We start from the raw sequence: 20,087 nt of genomic DNA on the forward strand, positions 1-20,087 counted from the left end.
TAATACTTGACAACTGATATTTAAAATGGTTTCATTAATCCAGTGTTCAGAGCATACATATCTTAGTTCCATGTAAAATAACTTATTAGAAGCCCTTTTTGTCAGAGAAAAGGAGTAAAACGTTAGGGAGAAAAACGCATTTCTCAGTTGATGTCCAGCACGTAGTTTGGGGCCCATCTTTGTGTACGGCGTGGAGTCGCCACCTGCTGGTCCCTTGGTGTAGGTGTGTCTCGCAGATGCTCTCAGACGCTGCTGGGTCCTCTGGCTGCGTGTGCTGGGCTGCTGGCTGCCTCCTGCTGGGTTATCCTTGCGGTTAATAAGTCTGCCAATTAAGGCGGTGGTGCCTGTTCAACTTCCCTGTCCTGATGTCATAGGAAATGGATTCTTAATACAGTTTCTATTATAAGATAAGACTATCAATCTCTTAGCAGTTTCAAAATTCAAAATTTACTTTAACTATATAAATGATTCAGTATTAAACCACGTAAATTAAAGTTGTTGAAACATCAGTTTGAGGGAGATAACTTTTTCTGAGGATCTACTTAATGGCAATTGTATTTTTTGTAGTAGTGGCATATGTTATATTTTCAGGAAACTGGGAAGTATTTATTAATCATAAATTTATAGTCTTGAAACCTTCAAGAGTTACATGAAACATTTTAAATTAAAGCATTGTCTTCTTGCATCTTTTTAATATAGATTATAAAATTTATGTAAATTTTGTGATGTGATGCTTTGAGCTCCTTTATATTTCCTTTTTAAAGTATGTCATAAAATTGATACTTTGTTATTATTTCCCTGAATTCTGTAATTAAGAGTAATGGATATTGTATAAACTTCAGAAGAAAATGTCATATAAATCATTACAGCCTCCACTCACCAATTTTAAAAAATCGATTATTAAAATATTTCTTCACTATTATTTTTTTGCTCTTGATCACATATTAATTTGTTGTGTTTTAACATAGTTGAATTATGCATACCTTCTTATCTTAGATGCAATGTTTTCCAAAGTAGGAATACATGTGAAGCGCTTGGCACAGTAGCTGAAACATAGTGAGTTGTCGCTAAAATTCTTTTCCCCTAAAAATTCTTTTTGAACAATATCATTTCTATTCCTGTTAAACCTTCCTGATGGAATTTGCCATGGAGACAAAAGGAGGTAGCTTATATTGTATCAGGCACAGTGGCGCATGGTGGGCGGAACCTGTGAAGTCACTTCCTCCCAGGGCCTTCTCATCACCCAGTCACCCTGTTACTTCACCCTTTTAGATTCTCTGCCTAGCACTTTTCCTGTGTTTTTAATGTTTATTTATTGGTTTGTTTTGTTTATTTATTGATTTGTTTTCTGCCTCTTCCACCAGGATGTAAACACCTCGGGAGTAGGGCCTTATCTATATTCTTCACTCTGTTCCCAAGGGCCTGCAATTCCTGGCACACAGGAGGGGCTCAATAAATAGCTGTCAAGTGTTATCGAGTAGCTAGCGCTATCAGTGGCATAAAATTATTATTTTAAGTGTATAAATGTGTTTTATAGTATTTTTAGCACCTGGAAACAAATCCATAAGTCTTTAAAATTCTGTTATGTAATAAGGAATACAGTTCTTATTGAATACTTTAGTACTGGCCACTCAGTATATGTTGAAGGGGTTATTTGTGGAAGGTCCATTGACTGTGGGGAATACAGAAATACAATATTTAGTCCTTATCCCCAAGAAGGTAGTAGTCTGACTTGGAGACAGACATTTACTTAAGTGTTAGTAGTTATTTTAGTAGAATGTCAAGTCAAATGAATTATGTACAGTGTAACTGCTGTTGGGGGGAGGAAGAGAACACTGTGAGCTGGAAAAGAGGCAGTTTCATGAAATATCTGTAATTCAGGCTGAATCTTTAAGGATAAGTGTTTAAATAGTGGAGAGAAAGGGTGATTGAGGCCTTTTAGGTGGAAAGGCTAGCAAATAAGGCAAGAGAATGTAAATACATTTTTGTAGGGAGAATATTTAAGTGTCTAATGCATAGTAAATACTCTGTAAATGTTTATTGAATTCAGTTTATTTTGCAGACTTTTGAATGTTCAGCTAAAGAGCCTAGAGGTGGTGCTTATAGATTCCTCTTCAGACTGACAAAGCAAAGTTTTACCATGTAAAGCAACTTCCTCACTGCTTCCCTTAGGAACATGGTATTGCATTCTTACTAGACTTGGTGTCCATTTTAGAAAAACTGTTTCTGGTTCTCAGGATAATTGGATTGGAAAACACTGTTGTATACTTTATCCTGAAGGTTTTCCTAGAAGAATTCTGAGAAGAGACTAAAGAAAGTGGTATTTTAGTGAGATTGATCCAGGACAATAAAGAAAATTTCTTGATGGTAGTAAGATGTTAGGTTCCAGTAACATTAGCAGTGTGAGGTGAAAAGGACCCAAACTAGGTGGTTGGCACCAGGAATAGAAATAGGTCATCAAAGTCCCATATCCCAAAGCAAGCAAGTATGTGATTTGGGGATTTAATTGTAAAGGGCAGTCTATTAGTTAGGGTTCTCTAGGGAAACAGAATCAACAAGAGATATCTATAAATATAAGATTTATAAAAGTGTCTCATGCAACTGTGGGTATGCACAAGTCCGAATTCCATTGGGCAGTCAGCAAACTGGCAACTCCAATAAAGATGTTCGATGAACTCCTCAGGCAGCAAACTGGCAATTTCGATGAACTCCTCAGGAAACGCTTCACTGGTCAGCTGGAGAAGAAGAGAAGGCCCTCTGTCTGTCTCTCTTAAAAGTCTTCAACTGATTGGATTAAATCCAGCTGATTGCATTCTCTCATTGTGGATGACATGCCCTTCATTGATGTGATCAGTCACAGCTACAGCCAATTGACTGATGATTTAATAAACCAGTCTTCTGGTTAATAACCAGCCACAAATGTCCTTGCAGTAATGGTTAGGCTAGTGTTTGCTTGACCAGACACCTGGGTATCATCACCTGGCCAAGTTGACACATGAACCTAACCATCACAGGCGGCATTAAGGGAGAAGTCAGAGAAAATTTATGCCATTAGAAGAAATAAATAGAAGAGTCAGAATTTGTGATTTCCTTTCCAAGTGCTAATAAGTTGCTTTTCAAAAAATGATTTCTCCTCCAGATTTTCATGTTTAGAATATCCCTCCCTCAATTTTGCTGAATGTGCATTCCAAAATGATACATAAGCTCCACTTCATGGTTTGTTCCACCTCTGTAGTAAGCCTCAGTAATGGATTATATCCTCTAGATCTGTCAAGATGGGAATGGCTTATAAAAGCTATTGAGGGAACACACTTTGGGTTTCACTTAGTAAATGCATTATTTAAAAGAATGGAGCAATTCAGCGAGAAATAACCTTGAAGAAGTTCCATAAAATCAACTAAGTAGGAATATAAAGAATCAGTAGAAATATCACCTCTCTCTTCCAGGTAATCCAAGCCTGCACAGTCCTATGTTGGATCTTGATAATGATGTGCGTCCCTCCGTCTTGGGTCATCTTAGTCAGACAGCATCACTGAAGAGGGGCAGTAGCTTTCAGTCTGGACGAGATGACAGTAAGTACCCCCTCCCCCCACCGCCCACTTTGTATTCACATGTGCAACTTTCTTCTCTTGGAAAATTCCATACTTAGTGATATTACCACCTGTTATCTCTTGTGCTTATGAAGGAACTACCCAGTACTTCAATTTAAATAATTAAAATACTAATTATATTTTACATTAAAGAAGTGTCATTTGATTATTTTTATAAGTTATTGGGCTCATTAACATATTTAAAGTCATGAACATATTTAAAGTTCATTTTTACATTTTCTTTGGTTGAATTTTTAAAATATGCCCCAGAAAAATTTCTATGAGAACTTCTTTAAGTTGAAATTTGCAACAAAAGTAATTTCTATAGTCAATACTGGGAAATTTAGACACATTTTTAATGAATTTTAAAATTTGGTTTGGAAACAAAATTTGGTTTTTAATTAATTATAAATTTATTGCTAATCAATTTTCCCAAGATAAAGCATCTCAAATTGTAACATGTTGCATTTCTTAACTTTTTAAGGTTGATATTTGTTTACCCGTTGACTATTTACCTATATGAGATACAAGATGTTTAAAATGCATCTGTGCACCAAATTATATGCTGTTAATCACTGATTGTTTATGACCTCAATTACAGATGTAAAAAAAATCCAAATAGAATAATTGAATACCTTACTTTATATTAAAAGTTCAAATACCCCTAATGTTTACTTTAAAGAACTTTATGTTAGTCTTACAAGTATTGAAGTAGGGAATTTTTTCTAAGGTTTCATTAGAACATTAGAACACCTTAAAATCAGATGATTCATTTGTACTAAATAGCTGTCCGATTTCCTTCTTGTACTGTTCCCCACCCAGCCCAGCAAGCACTAATAGAAGCAATGAAATATCAGAACTGTTTGCTTCTATGTTTTGTGGTATGGTGTCTAACAGCCTGGCTCTGGCTCTGGAGTGCCCTCCACCTGAGTTTTTAAATACATTTCCTTCCCTTAATTAGTAAGACAATAAAAATAAATCAGGTGTAAAAACCCTGTCCTCTACACCCTCCCTTTTATGTAATTCACTACTACCAGTTGTCATGCTAAAGGGTTATACTTGAGATGGACTGTAATGAATTATAGCATCATAAATAGTTGGAATCTGTCCTGCCTAGGTTTCATCCAGCTTTTTGTCTCTGTGTTTATAGTTTTTGTCAAATTTGGAAGTTCTTCAACCATGATTTTTTTTTTTGAATATTTTTGCTGCTTTCCCTGTTTTCTGGGTCTCCAGTTATATGCATATTAGACACAAGATATTCTCCAACAGGCACTGAGACTCTATTCTTTTTCCCCCAATCTTTTTTCACTCTGTGCTTCATTATATGTAGAATCAATTCCTCTGCCTTCAACTTTTCTGATCTTTTTTTCTTCAGTGTCTAAAATAAACAATTCAGATATTATATTTTTCGACCCTAGAAGTTCCATTTGGTTCTTTTTAATATCTTCCCTTTTTGTCCTCATTATTTTCATGTTTTCCTTTAAATATTTGAACATAGTTATAATAGCTGTTTTAATATCCTTGTCTGTTAATTCCTCATCTCTTTCATTTCTGGAACTGTTTCTGTAACAAATTTAACTCCTGGTTTCTGATTATGGTTCACTTCCCTTGCTTTTTGACATGTCTGGTAATTTTTTATCATTTCCTTGACATTGTGTTACATTGTTGCTTTTCTGAATTTTGTTTTCTTCTTTAAATAAATGCTGGATTTTGTTTTACCAGGAATTGAGTGCTTAAAGAAAAAAAAGGTAGACAAGATGTTAATTATGGGAGTTTATTTGAGCAGCTTACCTCGATGAATCAGGCAGTATCCAAACCACACATGGAAAGGCCACCAAGGGGGTGAAAATGGGGAGCTTATATAGGGCAAGCATGGAAGCCAATGAGGAAATTTTCTGATTGGCTGACATTGTTTCCATTGTACATGGGCGGGGGGATTGTCTTACAAAGTGGGGATCAGATACACTTTGATTAGTATGGTATACTTGTCCATACTGTTAAGCTAGCTCTCCTGGATCGAAACTGGTTTATCACCAGGTGTTGCTTATTGGCAGTTCCTAGGGTGCATTCCATTGTTCTGTTTTCAGGGAACGCTCCTGTAGGTCAATTGTTTTTGTCTCGTGGAAAATCCATTCTTGGAAGGGGGTTCATCCTGGCAACACCCAATGCAGGCGGCCACTTTATTTTATTTAACATGAGTTACTTACAGATCAGTTCAGTTCTGTCAAAGGCTGTTTTTAAGCTTTGCTAGTAGCCTTCATTTTAGGATGCTTCACTCCAAGCACCACCATGACTTGATCCCTTGCATCTCTATTGAATGCCCCAGTAATTCACAAGGACTATTCATTCTGGCTATTTGAAGCTAGAAAGTCCCCCTGCCCTGTGTGATCTTTGGAAATTGTTTAGCTTACAACTCCCTGGTTGTTCTTTTCCTGGGCAGATTTCTGAAGCTTTTTGGTATGTAGCTCCCTCCTTTCCAAAACTCTTCTCTGCAATTTCCAGTCACCTCATCTTCTCTGAACTCGACTCCATCTTTGAAACTCAGAAAGGCCAGTGAACTTTGTTTAGGTTCCTCTTCCCTTCGCCTCCGCTGCACAGAAATTGCCTGCAGGCAGAAAGCAGGGGCAGTTGTGGGGCTCCCCACATGCTTTTCCTTTCTTCAGGGGTTTCAGTCCTGTATTGCCTGTGGTCCAATCTCAGAAAACAGCTGAAATCTGTGAAACTACAGATTTTGTAGTTGTTTATGGCTGGAGGTTAAACCAATCCTTGTTACTCCATCATGGCTAAAAGTGGAAGTCGAACAATTCAAGTTTAATTTTCCTAAAATTACTTGAAGTTGGGCTGCTATGGAGCATTTCTTACAATAAACAATAGTTATTGTTATGAATAAAAGCTAAGGAAGCTTGTTCTGGACTTTGTGATCAAATCAAAATTTGTGAGTCTACATACTTCAAGGTTTCTGTTGAAAAAAATTGTGCATCTCTGCCTTATCCTTTTTTTTTTGTTTTTGTTTTTTGTTTTGTTTTAATTTTTTTTATTTTGAAATAAATTCAAAGTTACATAAATAGTTGCAAAAACAATACTAGCCCCATACACAGAATTCCGTCATACCCTGACCCCCCTCCCCTGATAGCTCAATCAGCCAACTTTAACATGCTGTCACATGGCTATTTCTTTCCCTCCCTCCCTATTATCCATCATCTATTTCTCTGTCTTCTGAACATATGAGAGTTAGCTGCACACATCCTTGAACATACACTATAATTCACGTATGTACTTCCCATGAATAAGAACTTTTTTTATGTAATTCCATTAAGCGCAGCTAAGAAGTATAAGAGATTCAACAATGATACAATGCTTACATTCTGTATTTCCTTTTCCTTATGTCTCAACTGTGTCCCTTCGAGCTGCCTGTCCTCCACCCTCCCATCCCATCCAAGTTCATCCTTAGCATTCAATTGTCGTCTAGTTAGACTGTCTTTTTTTTTTTTTTCTTTTTTCAATTGTGGAAGCATATATACAGCCTAGATCTTCCCATTCCACCCCCTCCCTAGCCTTCCATTAGTGGGATTAATCACATTTAGAATGATGTTATGCTCTTTCCCACCGTCCATTACTAGAAATTTCCCTTCACCTCAAACAGCAACCCTATACTCCTTTCTTAACTCCCCATTGCCCCTTCCCCCATTTCTGTTAACCCAAACTCTATTTTCATCTCTATGGTTATATTCTCTGATAATTTCTTTGTGTTTACTGTGGGGCTTAAAATTAACCTCTTAAATCCCTATCAATCTTGTTTTTCTTTGATACCACCTTCATTTCAATAGGGCACATAAACTATGTTCCTAAACTCCTTCATTCCCCCACCTTTATATAGTTGTCTGAAATTACATATTTTACATTAAGTTCAAAACCACTGATTTGTCCTTAGAGTTTGTGTATTTTTTATCATGTAGGAAGTAAATAGTGGAGTTATAGTTCAAAAATTATTGACTTCTATTTGTGTTCCATTGTGTTTGGAGAATATTCTTTGAGTATATTCAATTTTTTTTTTTTTTAATTAATTTCTTGAGGCTTGTTTTATGTCCCAGCTTATGGTCCCTTCTGGAGAAAGATCTGTGATCACTAGAGAAAAATGAGTGTCCTGGTGATTTGGGATGTAAGGTACTATATATGTCTGTTAAAGTTCTCTATATCTCTTTCTCCTTTCTTTGTCTCTCTGTTGGTAGGGCTTCCTTTAGAATCTGAAGTAGGGCAGGTCTTTTATTGGCAAACTCTCTCAGCATTTGTTTGTCTGTGAAAAATTTAAGCTGTCCCTCAAATTTGAAGGAGAGTTTTGCTGGATGAAGTATTCTTGGCTGGAAATTTTTCTGTCTCAGAATTTTAAATATGTCATGCCACTGCCTTCTCGCCTCCATGGTGGCCACTGAGTAGTCACTACTTAGTCTTATATTGCTTCCTTTGTATGTGGTGAATTGCTTTTCTCTTGCTGCTTTCAGAACTTGCTCCTTCTCTTCAGTATTTGACAGTCTGATCAGAATATGTCTTGGGGTGGGTTTATTTGGATTTATTCTATTTGGAGTTCGCTGGGCATTTATGCTTTCATGTTTATATTGTGTAGAAGGTTTGGGAAGTTTTCCCCAACAATTTCTTTGAATACTCTTTCTAGACCTTTACCCTTCTCTTCCCCTTCTGGGACACCAATGAGTCTTAAGTTTGGACGTTTTATTTTATCTATCGTATCCCTGAGATCCATTGCAATTTTTTCGATTTTTTTCTCCATTCTTTCTTTTGTTCTTTCATTTTCTGTTCTGTGGATTTCTAGGACATGGAGATGTTGTTCAGCTTCCTCTAGTCTTGTATTGTGAGTATCCAGAGTCTTTTTAATTTGGCCAACAGTTTCTTTTATTTCCATAAGATCTTCTATTTTTTTATTTACTCTTGCAATGTCTTCTTTATGCTCTTCTAGGGTCTTCTTTATGTCACTCATATCCTGGGCCATGGTCCTCTTGATGTCCTTTAAATCCTTTGCCATGTTTCGTTCTTTGATTGTAGTTCTTTGATTAATTGTGCGAGGTACAGTGTGTCTTCCGAAATCTTGATTTGTGTGTTTGGAGCTGGATTCTCCATATCGTCTGGTTTTATCATATGCATTAAGATTTTCTGTTGTTTTTGGCCTCTTGGCATTTGTTTTGCTTGATAGGGTTCTTTCAGGTTGTATCAAAAAAAAGGATATCGATCTAATTTCTCAGAGACACAGTTTGGTGCCGTACACTTTCTCTAACTAACCAGCAGATGGCGTCTGTGAGTCACCTATATCCCTCAGATCAGTTCTCAACCTTTTTTCCGTGGTGTGTGGGGAAATGATTCTTGTGGGTTCAGTTGGAGAACTCAGTTTGGGTGTGTTGCTGGAGCCGTCCGCCCTGAATGTGGGGCATGTGTATAGGTGGCCAGGGAGGAAGGGCAGTTCTACTGTTCAAATCTCCCAGGTTCCAGGAGATTCAAGGCTGCTGCAAGAGTCTAAGCCTTCATTTCAGTTCAGCCCCAGACCTTCTCTCTCGGTGTCGCACAAACCACCAGACTTGGCGTAGTGTCCCTGGGTTCTCCAAGCGGATCCCCCCTCCCAGCCGCGATCCTCCAGGAGCTCAGTCGAGGGAATGCTGTGCTATGTCATCAGTATGCGCCGTCCCTCAAGGGAAGCCCTGGGCTGCTGGGCTGTGCCACGGGGCTCTCAGCTCGTTTCAGAATGCAGAATGTCTGAGGCTGTCTTTACTGCAATGCCTTGTGGGCTGAAAACAGCTGAGGTTTTCTCCACAAAGAGAGAGCGAGGGACAGAAAAACTTCCAGGTTCACCCGTCAGCCAGATATAGCACCCGATCCTCTGGGCTCCCTATCCTGAGACAGATATGTTCCCCGATTCTCCCAAGGTCAGTTGTCACCAAAAGCCTCTGTCTGCTTGTTGAGGATTCGCTCTCTGTATTGAGCAGTTAATATTAAAACCTCACTTGGAGCTGGGCTGAGAGAGTGCACGGCGTGGCTTCCGTGAGGGAGGGGCTCTCGGCTCTAGGTTCTCAGCTCTCAGCGCGGGTCCGCAATTTTACTTACAGATTTTATGGTGTGATCTCGGGCATTCCTCCCGATTCATGTCAGTGGATGTTGAGTGTACAGTCACGTTTGTCTCCCCGCTGTTATTCCAGGTTATTTACTGGTTTTTTGTTCATTTATGAATTTTTCTGGGGGAGACTAAGTCTTCCACTTCTTTCTATGCTGCCATCTTCCCAGAATCCCCTGCCTTATCCTCTTAATTCCTTCCATCAGTCTTAGAAAATAACTCCCAGTCAATGATACAGCATGAGGGAATTTAATTAGGACATTCAGTAAGAAAAGGAAAGCCAAATTCATTTTCCAATTATGATCAGAATTTGGAAAGAGTAGACTCAGAAGGAGTTGGAGGAAAAGGAGTCTCATTATGTACATACACATACACATACACATCTCAAAGAATTTGAAGTAAGGAGAAGAATAAAGCATGAGATGAGGAATCGCTCTCTATCTCCGGACAAGATGTCACAAGAACCCCAGCTGCTTTCCAAGAGGTGTGATGATTGAGCACCAACACATTTAAATAATTGCAGAGCTTCCAGCTCAGTCTGATTATCTGGCAACATGATTTAGTAGCTATATTAACACTCCATACTATGAACTAAGTGAACTAAGGCAAAATAATTTTTCCAATTAATCTGCCGTCAAAAGATTCAGCTAATGAAATCATTTTGGAATTGGTTTGCCATGCTTTTATTTTAATTGTTGAAATACTTTTCCTATGGTAAAACCATTTCAATTAGACTACCTATTATTAATGAAACAATTTTTCTTTTAAATTGGTGAAAAGGCACTGTTTCCTATTTTTCTTTGTTTGGGGAGTGTGGAAATTCTCCATGATAGATGATCCTTGAGGCCAGCTGGTATTTGTATATGCCTCATGGACAGGAGGAATACGCAGACATGTTGTGATCCAGGCCAGACCCCACACAAAGAACCAGTGAAGGTTCAAAGCTCAATTGGTAATGGGTTCAGCTTATGTTGCTATCATTTTTATATCTTTAATGTCACACTAAAGTAAATTATTCATCTTTAATAATCACTTTAATATCACAGCAAATAAACCCTACAAACAATATATGAGATAAGAACACATGAGTTTTGCACAATTGGATTATGCAAAATAATGATCGATAATAGCTGGGTGGAGGAACTGAGATTTTTTGAAACATTCTTGGGGAAGATATCACCTAAGAGTTTACTTGTTACCATATAAAGCAGTTTTTTCAAGGCTTCAGTTTTTAGATGTTCTTGTTCTATTCCTTACCTTGTGACTGGGCCCACAGCACACCAGGCCATAGCCTGTGCTATGTAGCGTGCTGCCTGCCATTTGAAAACTTCTGTATTAGCTGCTGTTGAAGAAGAGTCTATTGTAGCTCTGTCTACAGATGAAATACACTTCTTATCTTATTAGATCATGTCACATTACTGTTACTGCTTATTGACTGTCTTCTGCGTTAGGCTATAAGCTTTGTTAAGGCAGAGACAACCTATGTTGTTCAACATTAGTGGCGAATAAGATACCGCAGGTTCTGGAGTCTAGCCACATGCTTAGCACACGATTGGTACACAATAATTATTTGTTGACTAAGCAAACGCATGTTTACTGATGGGAGTATTATAACTCCTGTGAGGGGCAAGTTAATACTACCTATCTAAATTACACCTTATGTAGACTGGTGCAGCAGTTCCTGTTCTGGGAATTCATTCTGCGTTTATACTTGTTCAGGAGCTAAATGATGCAGGATAAAGGTTATTTGTTGAAGCATTAATTGCAACTGCAAAAGATTGGAAACAGTCTTGTCCACTAAAGGGGGACTTGTTAAATTATAATACATCCGAATGAAATACTTTGTAATGTGGGAAGAAAAAGAGCAAGCACTTTATGGATGAATATGGAAAGAAAACCAGGATCTATTGTTAAATGAAGGGAGCTAGTGGTCAAAAAGAGTCTATTTTGTATGCTTGCATATTTGTAAAAAAAACAAAAACAAAGAACAGTGAGGAGGGAGAGAATACATATTTATATTTGCTTGTGTATTTATTAGACATTTTAGAAAGAATCACAAGAAAATAACTGCTTTCTTATGGCTGGAGTTGGCAGCTGGGCAAATGGGGATGGAGTTGAGGTAGGATGGAGACTTTTCACTATATACCTTTTAAATTTTATTTTCTAACTGTATATTATATACTCAGAAGATTTACTAAACGTCTAAAATTAAATAAAATTTACCCTTCCCCCTCTAGAATAACAACAGCAAAGCTTTTTGTCTTGGGCTATTTTGAAAGGAAGCTGGTGGTTCAGATGGAGTTAATGAAAGTCCCCTTTCCTTCACCTGGCATTTCCCTAATCTGAGACTGTCCTGTCTTTGAAGTTGCTGAATAGAAGTTAGAACTTGACCCTTAAAGCATTCCTGATTATTACTATGAAATTTGTTCAGCCATCAAGTTGAGATAGAGCCTGGATAACACTGTAGTGTTTCTGTTAGGCTTAGAAAGAGAACAGCAGGGGACCCAGGAATCAGAGCCTGGAGGGAAGTAAAGGGAAGTGAGAATTCAAAGCACAGAAAGGAAACAGGAAAAAAGTGCATAAAACGATAATCACTGGGATAAAGAGAGAGGGAAGAGATTGAAAAATGATTAATGGTCACTAAATTAGTATATTGTTTTATTCCCATGAACTTATTCTTCCCATAAGAAGACTATGATTCTTTATTGTCCAGTTACTCCACTAACTGCACGAAATGACATGTAGCCAGGCTTCGGTATTTTTACTCTTTCTTAAATGTCTTTGTTCTAGGAGGATTTATTCATTATGTAACTGCCCTTGGACATCTCCTTTATGACATCTTGATTCTTCACTGAATTTCACCATCTAGGATAACAGGTTTCTGTTGGCCTTGAATTTAGGGAGGCAGCCTCTGCCTTGGCCTCACTTTGCTGTTGAAGGCTTGGCTTTTGAGGATGAGTGGAACATCGTGAGGACAGCAAGGTCGAAATGCCAGTGAACCCTCCCTGCTTCCTATGCCATTGCCACTTGACCTCCTCACCATTCCCCCCCTCACCCCTGCGCAGGGAGTCACCAGTGATGCTTTAAGTCAGCTCTGCTCCTTACCACAGGGAAAACAGAATCATGGAGACTGGTTTGCAGTGTACTGCCAGGATCCTGGCTGCTGGTAGACATTAGTAATATGTGAAAAGGGAAATTTTTCTGCATCAGTAAATATTCTACAGCAAAAGTGGTACACTTTGTTTCCAGGCAGATTTTGGCTGATTTAGTGATGCTTAGGTGGGTGAACAACAATATGTTCAAATAGGTTTCTATTTTTGAGTCAAAAGTATATTCATAGTATTTTATTCTTTTCCCCCTTTAGCATGGAGATACAAAACTCCACACCGCGTGGCATTTGTTGAAAAACTGACCAAGCTTGTTTTAAGCCAACTGCCTAACTTCTGGAAGCTTTGGATTTCATATGTTAATGGAAGCCTTTTCAGTGAGGTATGTATAGGAATTTGACTATAGGTGGAGCTAAGTCATTGTGGATTTTTAACCTTAAAATTTTTCAATTTTGAAGTGATGTTTAAAAGGCTTAAAGGTCTAGCATCTGTAACCATTGTCAGATATTAGAAAACAAATTAAGATTGCTGTAAAAGCCTATTACTTACCAGCGGTATGACCTTGAACAAGTTACTTAATTGTTTCATGACTTAGTTTCTTCATCTGTAAAGGCATCTATCTCAAAGGGTGTTTTTAGGATTAAATGAGATAATCAATTAAAGAAAGAAAGAAACTTGAAATATCTTCAAGTGTTCAGAATCTAGTTTAATGTAGTCAGGCCAAATCATGGATGAAATTACTGTCTAGAGACCATGAACAAATTAAAAAACAAAAAATATTAAAACAGAATAAGATGCTTACAGCTTGTATACCATTCCAAAATAGTCCATATCTGGAATTTCCTAATTGGGAAGAATTTAAAGATCATGATATCTAGCCCCATTATTAACAGCCTACGGAAGTTTTTATAAGCCATTACAGTTTCATGAGTCACACATTTACTTAGCATCTCAATCATGATATAATTGACGGCATAGAACGTATGAGCATAAAGTGATGACTTTGATTTTTGTGTGTAGCATATGGAAATGACTCATTGCCTTATAATCTCACTTCAATTGCTCCATAAACACGTCCCCAGTACCTGAAATATAGATTATAACACCCTTTGGCCAAAGCTGCTAAGGAAATCCACCCTGCATAATTAAGCAGATTGCACTGGTTTGACATCTCCATGGCAGAACTCTTTATAGCCCTGGGAGATCTTGGAGATTTAGGGTGTTTCTAGGAGTAAAGGCTATTTCCTGCTTCCTTTGGACTTGCCAGTACAGCATGTAGATGTGGACAAGGGCTAAAACCATTTTCCCTTTTTGTGTAAAGGCACTGTCCCTGTGGTTCAAGACCTCTCCTCCTGTGCAACAGGTGGTAGGTGTCTTGGTACAATAGGGACTCATCCAGTTTCTCTTGGCCATGGACATAAATTGACACTAGTATTAAAGAAATATAGTGGTTTTCTGGACTTTTCCCCCTTTTAATTTAAATTCTTATTTGCCCACTATTTCTTTTCTTTTAAACTTACTGCATCTGTAGAGCCTTGTATATGTGAATGGTTACTTGTCTAAACCGTAAAATTTATTTAACAATGCTTCTTAGTGCATGAAAAACAGTAGTTCCCAATCTTAAAGCAAGACTGATCAATGTATTTTTTCTTCCTTTAATTTCTGCAGTGTGTTAGTTACTGTGCTTAGTAAGTGGACATTCGAGGGTAAATTAAAGCAATATATATCACAACTTTCTTATTTTCATTTTGTATCACTTGATCATGTAGACATTCTATTGAGAAGTTAACTATACAGAGAAAGTCCTTCTTTCATAAAATAAATGAAGGATTTGTCTAGTCTTCATAAATGCATAGTTGCTTATTGCTGGCTTAGGAAGAGAATGCTTTAATTTCAACTTTGCAGGTGTCCTAAAAAAGTTTTCTTAGTGCTCTGCTTTCAAACATGTCACATATCAATTTGCATTTTTGTTACTCTCAGGTCCATGACAGTAGTATGGTATAATATGCTGAGTACAAGCTTTGGGTTTTTTGTCCTCTGCCACAACGGAAGGCAGCTGCATCACTTGTATTATAACCTCCTCTCCTTGTCTGATCCATTAGTAACTCAGAACTTAGAAGGGAAAGGCTAGATGCTTCCATATCAGTGCCTATGGACAGAGAATGTTTGCAGCTTTTCTTAAAGAACATTTGTGTTATAATAGAAATTCTGATTATACTTTTCTAAATAGCTGTGACTTTAGGCAAATTACTTTACTTCTCTGTGCCTACATCCATGGGATTGGTTGTGAGGATTACGTGAGTTAACGTAAGTGAAATGCTTAGAACAGTGTCTGGCAGATATATAAGAGCTTGCTCTTATTTGGAATAAATTCTTCTTTTATTGTTTGAAAGTTCATCTATCTGGCACATAATGTTCAGTGAACCTTTGTTTAATAGCATTAAGCAGGACTGATGAACTACTAGAGTATTGTTGAATAATGTCAGGATCCATTAATTCACCTAAAGAATTGGTCCCTTAGAAAATGGGTTTTAAACCCAATTATTTGTTTCCAGCCAAGTGTTTCCCTCCCAATTAAATCATTTCCACCACACATGGACAGAAGATCGCTTATTTTGAGTCCCTTTAGAGTTTATAAATTTCCCAAGAGTTTTTGATCTGGAATATTTTAGTAAAAAAGGGAATATATCTTCCTTTCCAACAAGTTGTACCTAGTTGTGATAAACATGTAAATGAAATATTTGGTTGCAGCTGAAAAATAAATGAGCTACTTCAGAACTCATGAATAACATTAGCACTGAAAAAATGATTTTAATTAATTGTACTAAATTGGGTATGCCTATGGTATTTCTACCTATAAATTTTTCTACACTTTTCTCAATGTTTATATCAGTAATAAATAAGTTGTAATTAGCTTTTAGATTTAGGCTTATTTTTAAACTATTTATCCTCTACTGTAAAGCTAGACATGCACCAAAGGGAAATAGAAAGGAATGAAGGAATTGTGAAAGTGTGGCCATACATGTGAATCTTATGAGTGAAATTCAGAAACTTAGTTGAATGTTAATTAATTAATTAATTGGGAAGACTTCTTTTGATAGTTGGTATTTAATCTCATACAAGAAAGCAATGCAATATTTAATCCCAACTTACTTGAAATTTCTTATTTTTCTTGTTACAGAACTGTGTTGTTTTATCAAGAGCCCATCTGTTAAAGATTTAGATGATGTTTTCAACAGTTTAAAATATAGTCAGTTCTTCAAGCCAGTCAAGCCCATGTGAAGTAACATGTGAATCAAAACAGTGAAATCTAGCCGTTAGTCTTACCACAAAGTAGTTTTGGTCTGTGTGTGCAGGAAAGAGTTAAGGCTTTTATTAACGAAATGGTTAATAACAGGTTAAGATCTCACTTTTTGATGTATTTTAAATATAGTGTATTTTTGGATGAAAGTTTTTAAATCATCAAAATAAGTTTTAAACATAGGAATTCAAACATCTTAAAAGTTGCATGGTTCATTGCATGTAAATAAAATGTACTTTTTGTTCCAAAATTCTATTTTAAATATAGGACAAACCTTACTTAAATCAATATATTGGAGATGTTCAGCTCTTTATCAGATTAAGACAACATGTAATTGTTTTTTCATTAAAAATTGCAAGGGGTATGTCTTACAACTAATTTCCCTCTCCTTCCAGCTTTTCATGTATTCAGAGACAAGTCTTGTAGGTTACAAAATTACCCTGTCCAGTAGATGTCATTATGCATTCATGAGTACCTATTTGGTAGGCAAACTTGTTCCAGTAAAATTTAACCTTAATTTTGACATGATGTTTTTTAACAACTGATTTTCACTCTTTTCCTCAACTTAATTTACCAAACAAATGGCGACAGAATAGTCTTTGAATAGAGCAGCCCACTGTATACAAAGTTCAGTACTCAAAACCATGGGGAATACAGCTGTAGAAAAGATACCACCTAATAGTCAGACACGTGTATTTTACAGGAAGACAACGTTCTGTCATGACTCTTAATTGAAGCAAGCTAAGGTATGCCAGCCTTCCTTCCTCCACAGCATCCAGGCCAGGGCACCAGCACAGAGGGCGCAGTGCAGGATTGCAGTGTTGTTGTGTGACTCCCAGCATTCCAGGAGGGGCATCAGCTGCATCTGACCTTAATACCTGTTACAGTCCTCCTAGCCCCTGACCCTCACACGGAGCTCTTGACCCTCTGCTCCTCCCTTCTGTTGATGTCTTAATTCTCTGGGAGGAGAATCGGGCATGCTGGGCTTTTCAGAAGTGTAGCGCACAGGATTTACCTTGCAGGTCTCCTTCACGGGGCCACCCTCCTTCCTTGAGACCCAGCACTTCAGGTTTTTACAGGAAGGCTGTTAGATAAACATTCAGGGCACTCATGCTCTCCTACATATATTCACAGAGATCCCAAAGAACCCTAAGCCTGGGTTCTTTCATTTACCAAATATTTATTGAATAATCTCTGTGTGTCAGTGAAAAGCAAGTCATCCTAAATTCTAATAATAGCTACAAAAGAAACAAGTAGGCCCCTGAGTTAGAGAATATCAGAGACAGATGGGAGTCAGGGAAGGTGTCTCTCTGTGGAGGTGAACTTTAAGCTGGAACCTGGAAGAATGAGAAGGAAATAGCCGCAGAGGATTAGAGGAAGAGAGTAATAGGCAGAGAGAAGGGCACATGCCTAGGTAGGAAAAGAACTTGGTGAATTGAGAAATGGAGAGAAATCACCTGCCTGGGGGATCTTGAGCAGTGGATGCGGGTATCATGAGAAGTGGGACATGAGGCTGGATGTGTGGGCAGGCCGGGTGATGGGTATCAGTGTGGATCACGGTGCCATCTGTGCACGGAGGAGCCGGGGAGGGAAGTCAAAGCAGGGAAGCTGTGGACGAGGTCCAGGCAGAAAACGATGGGGTTTGGTTTAAGATTTTATCAGCAGAGTTGGAGAGAAATGGATAGACTTGATTTATATTTTGGAGGTAGTGTTGACCGGCCTTACTGAAAAGGAGGTTAGGGCACGTATTCAAAGATAGCTCCATATGGAGTCCTGAGGGAGTAGGTGCACCATTTACAAACCTGAGCAAGACTTGACTTGACCAAGGATACTCTTGGAGGAAGAAGTTGGACTTCGTTTGTATTGTGTTACATTTGAGATGCCTGCAAGTTATTCAAGAAGAAACATCAAGTAGGCCATTGGAGATTCAAATCTGGAACTCAGAGGAGAGATGTGTGCTGGAGACAAAAACAGGGAAGGCAGGGGATAGAGATGATATTTGAAGTTATGGGAATAAGTTTGTGAGAGAAAAGAGGAAAAGTGCCCAAGACAAAGGCCTGATACCTCCACCCTTCGGAGAACAGGTTTCACCTCAGTAAGCAGGGGGTGTTCCTTTTCTACTCTAGGTCGTTATATCATCATACAGGGTTATTTTGAATCTGAGTGTCACATTTGACGAAAACCATAAAGCAATCATTCAGAGCCATTTAGACCCACTTGAGTGGCCTTGACCTGGGTGGCAGCAGTCATCCTGGGCTTCTCCCCGTCTAACTCCCACACCAGTTAAATCGCCAGGCCTTGTCACTTCTCCCTCTTAAACCGTCCACAGGGATTGATCATCTGTCTCCTTTTAGGCTAAGACACTGTCATTGCTCACCTGAATTACTACATGTTCTTTCTGGTCATTCTCCTTGTAGCTAGTATTGATTTCTTAGATCTAATCTTGTCACTCCCCTCCTTAAAACACCACAGTTACTTCCTGTTTGCCTTAAAGTGGAAAACATTGATTTCTGAGTTAACTCCTTGTTGCAAAGAATTTTGAATGTCATCGACCATTGAACTTAGGAGTGGCTTATTGAGTTATTACAGAAATGAGTTTTGCATTTAGTTTTTAATGTAAATACCTTTAATTCTTTCAAAGCAAAAGCAAGTTTCTAAAAATAAAGTAGAATTGATGAAAGTTGAATATAAAATTTATAAATAAGTGCAAATTAGAGTCAGGAGGAATGTGCATGCTGACAAATTTTTATCAGGCATGTCTGGGACTTTTGCTGCAATCAGAAATAATGTTCGTTTACATAATCCAACTCTACACACCTTTTCTCCAGTCTTATGCATTATATATATAACATTACCTGTATTTTCAAAATTAACTTGAAATCAGTATCATGATCATTTATAATGCAATCGTTCTTACCTTGAAGTATGTCTTGAAATGTCTATAACCTTTATTATCTTACACTAGGATTTTTTTAAATTTAATTTTATTGACATATATTCACATACATGCAATCATCCAAAGTTACACTAGGATTTTAACTCTAAAGGATATCTTTCTGTTAGTGAAGTGTCAGATTTTCTTTTACATTGCAGTGCTTTTTTATTCTTTGTGTGGAAAGTTTCCTAAGCTTACACTGCTAGGACATTTTATATAATAATATTTAATAGTTAGAAAATTTGGTGATTAGTTAACTTCTAATTTTGAGGAGATATTTTTAATAACTTTTTCCATGGGTTGCAGTCTTTTTATTAATAAAAAACTTAATTTTCCCTTCAGAAGAAATGTTTACAGTACTCTTAAGGCTTCTTTAGTTTCATGATGGAGATTCCAAAGCAGCATTTCTGCTTTTGATTTCAATACTGGCATGTTTGTATTCTGTTCAGAAAGGCCTTGTACTGAAGAACTGTTTACTAATAGAGGTTTTTTTGTCAGTTGCCATTTATTCTTCCACTTGAGAATTGTGAAGATATAGAAGAATTTTATCTAAATATGTAAAAAAAAAGTTTGATTAGAAATTATGGTGCAGTATAATACATGATGATTCGATTTTCAACTTTTTAAAAACTGGTTTTACTCCAACAAAAATACTGGTGCTCCGGGATTTAAAATATCACAATATAGCAGAAGACTAGAATTTTTAAAAGCTACTGTTTCATTTTCTGGTTTAAAAGTAAGTGTAACCCACATAATACAAGGCAGACTTGTGGTTCGGTTCTGGCATTAGAAGAAACACAAACCCAGACGTCTAAAGTAATTAAAATAGAGATTCAAAATTTTATTAAATCCTCTGAAGAAAACACGCAAGGAGGAATATTGCCTAGAACCCATCTGAAAGCTACTCAATAGTCTGTTTTCTTTGTTTACCCGAGGTTCCCAGAACTTTCACCTGAACCCTTGCAGTGCAAATTTGTGTTTTTTAATTACCCTAATTTTCCAGAATTTCCATTTGTTCTTCAACTAGTAGCACTCTCCTCTT

General features: G+C 37.4%; 1 protein-coding gene across 3 annotated transcripts in view; it reads left to right on the forward strand.

Moving 5' to 3' along the window:
- EXOC2 (exocyst complex component 2) overlaps positions 1-20,087 on the forward strand; it is a 249,277-nt gene that overhangs the window by 113,901 nt on the left and 115,289 nt on the right. For all 3 annotated transcript variants that reach the window (XM_037844489.1, XM_037844490.1, XM_037844491.1), the window contains 2 exons: positions 3,447-3,572; positions 13,067-13,191. In XM_037844489.1, coding sequence (XP_037700417.1) covers positions 3,447-3,572; positions 13,067-13,191 — 251 coding nt within the window. The remainder of the gene's footprint in view (positions 1-3,446; positions 3,573-13,066; positions 13,192-20,087) is intronic.

This window comes from Choloepus didactylus, chromosome 7, assembly GCF_015220235.1.
Source record: "Choloepus didactylus isolate mChoDid1 chromosome 7, mChoDid1.pri, whole genome shotgun sequence".
In the NCBI taxonomy this organism is placed as follows: Eukaryota; Metazoa; Chordata; class Mammalia; order Pilosa; family Megalonychidae; genus Choloepus; species Choloepus didactylus.